Source organism: Hoplias malabaricus, chromosome 3, assembly GCF_029633855.1.
Source record: "Hoplias malabaricus isolate fHopMal1 chromosome 3, fHopMal1.hap1, whole genome shotgun sequence".
NCBI lineage: Eukaryota > Metazoa > Chordata > Actinopteri > Characiformes > Erythrinidae > Hoplias > Hoplias malabaricus.
Window position 1 is genome coordinate 78,077,599 of NC_089802.1, and position 6,613 is coordinate 78,084,211.

The 6,613-nt window shown below is 48.8% G+C and overlaps 1 protein-coding gene across 3 annotated transcripts in view; it reads left to right on the top strand.

The window, feature by feature from the left end:
• The first annotated feature begins 340 nt into the window (after positions 1 to 340).
• Positions 341 to 6,613, top strand: part of rptor (regulatory associated protein of MTOR, complex 1) — a 119,479-nt gene continuing 113,206 nt past the window's right edge. For all 3 annotated transcript variants that reach the window (XM_066665779.1, XM_066665780.1, XM_066665781.1), the window contains exons 1-2: positions 341 to 726; positions 2,263 to 2,437. In XM_066665779.1, the coding sequence (XP_066521876.1) occupies positions 2,270 to 2,437 (168 nt within the window). In that variant the 5' untranslated portion in view covers positions 341 to 726; positions 2,263 to 2,269. The remainder of the gene's footprint in view (positions 727 to 2,262; positions 2,438 to 6,613) is intronic.

The following is a 6,613-nucleotide window of genomic DNA, read 5'->3' on the forward strand; positions in this document are numbered from 1 at the left end:
AGAAAAAGAAAAAATAAATAGAAAGAAAAACAAAGAAAGAAAGAAAGAAAAAATAAAATAAATGAATAAATAAATAAATAAAGAGAAAAATAAACAAAGAAAGAATAAAGAAATGAAAAAGAATGAAGAAAGAAAGAAAGATTAATAAAAGAGAGAAAGAGAATGAAAGTGAGACAAAAAGAGAGGCAGAGGCAGAGAGAGAGAGAGAGAGAGAGAGAGAAGGCTGTATGAAGTTAGCATTTTGTGTGCACGCGTCGGGCGAGCGAGTTCCGTGACGTCACCTCAAATGTAGCCCCGCCCCCTCCCCTGTCGTTGCGCCGCGGTGCATTGTGGGTAGGGGAGAAGATGTCTGCGCCCTTGCAGGAGTGAGCCGCGCTGAGAGGAGAGACCGACAGAGAGAGAGAGTCTCGAGCTTCACACAACAGGAGCCTGGATAAACAACAACAACAACAACAACAACAGCACGGGACACAGCGGCGGCACGTGAGGCGCGCGCGTGTCAGCGGAAGAAGAAGGAGATGATGATGATGATGAAGAGGATGACGGGCCTGACCGCGAGCCCCTGACCCGGAGTCCGAACCCCTACCACTGACCGGGGGCTTTCAGGAGACACGCTCGCGTGCACTCGCACACGTACAGACTCTCACGCGCACACGCAATTCCGCTGACATCGGTCGGCGCGCGTGAAGCCGGAGCGGGGAGCGCGCGCAGCTCGGCCTCGCGCAGGTTTGTGTCTCCTACAGTTATCAATGTTGTTGTTTGACGCGTAATGCATGACCAATGCTACTTCCCTAGCTCGTGCATGGCCACTTTAATAGAAACACCCACCTGAGCTGAACCGTGCAGGTATTGAGGCAATTTACAGTAGGACAGCGGTTATCCAGATGTTTGTGTTGTTGGGTAATTCTCAGCAAAGCTGTGTGTGTGTGTGAGAGAGTGAATCAAACATTTGTCACTGATAATAAGTTAAAGAAGTGGGATTGTGACTAGACAGTTGTTGGTTCGATCCCCTCAACCTTCAGTGACAAGAAATTGGGGCCAGAGTGAAGAAACAGCTCTTTCTCCTCCCTCAACCTCCTGAAAAACTCCACTAAATTAGCGTTTCCACTGCAGGGTCCCTACTCTCCTCCTCCACCAGGTGAATCAGGTCCTGGTTCTGGAAGCGGGTTCTTGTTTAGTGGCTGTTCTCTCGTGGTTCAGAGCGAGTCGAGTAGGGACTAAACCGTGGCGTGTAAACCTTGCAGAGCGCTGATTGTCCAGAGAGAGTCGTCACTCTACGCCACGCGACGCAGACGACCAGCACCAACTCTCCATCTGTAAAATCCCCAGCTGCAGCAGAGATCACGTTTGTTTTTATCCGACTCACGACGGCAGCTCGTAAAATGACGCCGTGGTCTTTTGAAGAGGTTCGAACGCTCCTTGGATCGGTGGCCGACGAAAGAATCCAGCGAAAGCTGGACGCTGCAACAAGGAAGGAACAAACTCTACTGATCTGTCTGAACTGATGACGGAGCTGTGTTCAGTCCCAAACAACAACAACACGCCGATACACCATGAGTAAACACCGCTTAACGTTACCACCGCCGTTGTTGTGGTTTCCAAAGACCACTGTTCCCCTTAGAGACGGGGTTAGAGACGACACCAGATACATTTCAGGGGGGAGCTGTGGGAAACCAACCAGGGGCCAATCAGAGAGTAGAGTCCAGTAGAGTAGGGACCATGCAGTGGAAAAGTGCCATATTTGGCACAGATCCAAAAGCCATGTGTGAGTGACTGGGGGAGGGGGAGTGTGTGAGTGACCAGGGGAGTGTGTGTGAGGTATTGGGTGAGTGTGTGTGTGTGTTATTGTTTTCTGCTGTTACACAGCTGCAATACCATGTCCACCTTCATATACAGAATTTTGAAAGACTTCTTAAGGTTTCACAACCATTTCCCGCTCATCTCTGGGTGTTTACATGTAGTTTTAAGGTGGTATTACCCTCAGTGATAAAACAGCTTGTTGTTCTTAGACCCTTTCCATTAAAACCATTAAACGTGCAGATAGTCTCCGCCTCTGTCTCCGCCCACTGCCTGCAGCTAGAAAGCCCCGCCCCTGAGTCGAGGTGATTGGACACAGTGTGTATATCCACACAGTAAACACAGAGGACGATATGTTGATAGTGTAATTAGTCCTAACTGTTTCTCAGGTTTCTGCTGTGTGTTTGATTCTGATTGCACCTTTAATGTTGTACCTGACTCTGTGTGTGTGTGTGTGTGTTGCAGGAGTGTGATGAAAATGGACGCGGATCTTCTCCACTCCCCTGTGGTGGGGCTCTCCGAGGAGGAGGAGGCTGATATGAGCGACTGGAACCTTCCTCTTGCCTTCATGAAGAAACGCCACCTGGAGAAGATCGAAGGATCCAAAGCTCTGGCTCAGAGCTGGAGGATGAAGGACAGGGTGAGAGAGAGAGAAAGAGAGAGAGAGAGAGAGTGTCTTCTGCTTTAACTATGTTATGTTGGATGGAGAGATCTGTTCTGTTTCTTAATGAAGGTTTCTTCGGTCCAAACCCCACGAGCCCCACAGCAGTGTTCTCCCCTGTGTAAACAGCCCTGTTCAGAACGCCCGCTTTCAGCACCTGTTCCTTTAAATGATAATGAGCCGCTCGCTGTTCACCCCGACCCCGAGCGCACAGCAGTGAGGAGCGAGGAGCAGAAGCTCTGGTTTTTAGCCGTTTTCACTCTGTTCTCTTTCTTCTCCGTTTTTACTCAGTGCTCTTATTTCTCCGCGCTCGTTGTGTTTGTTTTGCTGCGTTTAACCTCGTCTTTGCGCTCTCACATAAACACGGATCCAGCGCTGTGATTGGACAGACTCAGACGAGGGGGCGGGGCCATTCTAAAGTCTCTGCACTTGACGTCAGAAGCGGAACGACTCGTTTTATCCTGTGTTTTCTAACTGTGTCAGCACACAGAAATCTGGTGGTGGTCTTGTTTCACAGTGTGTGCGTTGGTGGACTCCAGATCCACACAGTAATGGGGACAGGCACTTAAATAGGTTATTTTTTTTTTCATGACATGACTTTAATGATGCGTCTGCTCTCAAACGTGGAAAGTGCTGTGTGCTGTAGATGGGTTGTTATTTTTATTGTCTGCTGTTGGGGGAGAGTGTGTAAAGCTTTTAGCTGAGTCTCGTCTCTGGCTCCTTCGGTTCTGAATAATACATTTTAAGGACAGACGATGAGGAGTGTCTCTAATGTCAATATCGTCTTCTCTGTCTTAAAGGCATGTTTCCTATTTCTGCGTCTCTTCTTAAATTGGCTTTAGAAGCTCTTTCAGCTGCAGGACACTCGTATAAACACACGCTGCTCCTCCTCCAGGTTCTGTTTAACGATATTACACTGTGCTTTTATTTTATACAACTGACTCCACCCACAAACGCCACCCCTAAGCACAGTGGGTGGAGCTACAGCCTCGAATCTATTGCTGTATCTCATTGTTTTCGTCTTTTACACCATGACATCATTCTACTGTTTCCAACCAATCAGCACACTCCGTTTACACCACTGTTTACTTCTCTCACTCTCGGCTCCTCCCCCCAGTTTTTAACTCCACCCATGAGCACAGCCATAGGTTCATGAGCCTCTCGTGACTGAAACATATGCATTAATTAGAGCATATGTCATGTAAGTGTTATGTAGATTAGGCAGAGGTAGGTGGGGCTTGAGTTACGGAGCTGATTTATCAACTGTGCTCAGACCTCCGCTTGTTTCCATGCCGGCGGTAAATCAGTTCAGTGTCTGCTGGAGCTGGCCACAAGCCAAAGGAAATACATTGTCCCACAGCATTCAGGACTCATCAATAAACTGTAAATATACTTCGTTCTTATTAAAAATAAACAGCCTGTTTAACAGTAAACTGGAAGTGGCCCGATGTCCCGTAGCGGTACTAATTTGTTTGTGAAGAATGCGGCACTAGGTGAGGGGTCCGTGTTGGAGACGGGACCGGGACGAATGCTGCAGACGTATGGAGCGAGTGTGTGGAGTGGGGTTAACGGGTCAGTGTCCCTGCTCAGCGCCGCGGTTCTGCTGTGTCTCTCTCGGCTGTCTCTCCGAGTGAAAGATGGACGCCGGACAAAAGGCTTTGACTCAGCGACTCGTCTCTTTTTCCACTCGCCAAACTCCACAGTCAGCGCTCGGAGACTCTGAGCTCAGCCGTTCGTCCGCTTTCACCTCAGCGCCGCGGCCCCGTCCCAAACCGCACAGCAGACGGCTCCGAGTGGCCTTCACTAGGGTGCAGTTAGAGTGCACTTAGACGTTTACTGAGCATTTCTGCCGTGTCTCTGGGTGTAGATTTGGTTTAATGAAGCTCTCCGGCTCGGTCGGACTCTCAGAACTGCTGCGGTCAGGGCTTTGGTTGTCGGAGACGTTTTGGACGCGTGCTACACCGCGGACGCTGGCGTCCCTTTTCTGGAGAAGAATAACGGCACTAAAAGACTCCAGCGTGTTTAAAAAGACCCAGAGTGCATTTAAAACACGCTCCGTTTGCTTTTGTAGACTCCGTCCTGTAAAAAATAATCACCCTGACTTTCCCAGCCCCCGAGCCCCCGCAGGCTTTGTTTATGAAACATTAATAATATCAACAAACACAATAGAGCCTCCTCAGAAATGTCTCCCGCCGGCTCTCGCAGTCTCACTGCTCTGAGATATGAGTTGTAAAGAGTTTATATGTAACGTGTTTTTATAACGCAACATTAGCAAACGTTCTGCCAATGTTTTATTTAGTGGTAACTATGGTAACACTGAAAATGAGGTATTAAAGGCAACCTCCACAATTCTGGAGGACTGTTCTCACAGCAGTACACCCTCCCCCTCCCACCTGTGTCCGCTCAGAAGCTCTGCACCTTTTAAGGTGGAACGATGGATGGTGGTTGATGTCAGCGCTCTCACAAATTTGGAGTCCACCTTAAATAGTGAAACTAACAGCAAAAATATCAGCGTTAAACACGACTGGAGCAGGGATAGTTCATGCTTTATATCGTCCAAACGCATCCAGAGTCTGTTTATCAGCAGAGAGAGAGAAAGAGATGGAGAGAGAGAGACAGACGGAGAGAGAGGGGGCGAGAGAGAGACACACAGAGAGAGAGAGATGGGAGAGAAAGCGATAGAGATAGATGGAGAGGGAGAGAGAAATGGAAGGAGAGATGGAGAGACGGAGAGACGGAGAGACAGAGAGAGATGGAGAGACAGAGAGAGAGAGATGGAGAGACAGAGCGAGAGAGAGAGAGATGGAGAGACAGAGTGAGAGAGAGAGATGGAGAAACAGAGAGAGAGGGAGAGAGATGGATGGAGAGATGGAGAGACAGAGAGATGGAGAGACAGAGCGAGAGAGAGAGATGGAGAAACAGAGAGCTGGAGAGAGAGCGAGAGAGATGGGGAGAGAAAGCGATAGAGATAGATGGAGAGGGGAAGAGAGATAGAGAGAGATGGAAGGAGAGATGGAGAGACAGAGCGAGAGAGAGAGAAAGATGGAGAGACAGAGCGAGAGAGATGGGGAGAGAAAGCGATAGAGATAGATGGAGAGGGGAAGAGAGATAGAGAGAGATGGAAGGAGAGATGGAGAGATAGAGAGAGAGATGGAAGGAGAGATGGAGAGACAGAGAGAGAGATGGAAGGAGAGATGGAGAGACAGAGAGAGAGATGGAGAGACAGAGACAGAGCGAGATGGAGAGACAGAGCAAGAGAGAGAGAGATGGAGAGAGAGCGAGAGAGAGAGATGGAGAGATGAGAGAGATAGAGAGAGAAAGCGATAGAGATAGATGGAGAGGGGAAGAGAGATAGAGAGAGATTGAGAGACAGAGACAGAGAGAGAGATGGAGAGACAGAGAGAGAGATGGAGAGACAGAGAGCGAGATGGAGAGACGGAGACAGAGAGAGATGGAGAGACAGAGAGCAAGAGAGAGAGATGGAGAGAGAGCGAGAGAGAGAGATGGAGAGATGAGAGAGATGGAGAGAGAAAGCGATAGAGATAGATGGAGAGGGGAAGAGAGATAGAGAGAGATTGAGAGACAGAGACAGAGAGAGAGATGGAGAGACAGAGAGCGAGATGGAGAGACAGAGAGCGAGAGAGAGAGATGGAGAGACAGAGAGAGATGGGGAGGGGAAGAGAGATGGGGAGAGTGATAGAGAGAGAGAGAGATTGTCTCTCTGTTTTCTCCAGTGGGAGTGGAGCTGTTTGTGGACTTTCAGAAAGTGTTGAATTAACAGAAGTGAGTTTCTTTGTGGCTGCTGTTGTGTGTGGCTTCTTCAGAGGAGTGTGTGTGTGTGTGTGTGTGTGTGTGTGTGTGTGTGTGTGTGTGTGTGTGTGTGTGTGTGTGTGTGTGTCTCTCCTCTGGGCTTTCCCCTGACCTCACTGGTGTTGTGGACATCCTCTGAAGGCAGCAGTAGATCAGACGCAGTAATTGCTGCACCAGTCTGAGTCTGTGTTAACTCTCTTCTTCTCGTCACAGCGCCCTGAAGACGGCTTATGTCCACATTTATCTTTTTACTGCAGTATCTTCTTATTGTTTGAAGTCTTTAAGCTGCACTCAAACTAAACACAAACTTTAAAGTTGCCGTACACCCCCTCGTCTCCACAGTGG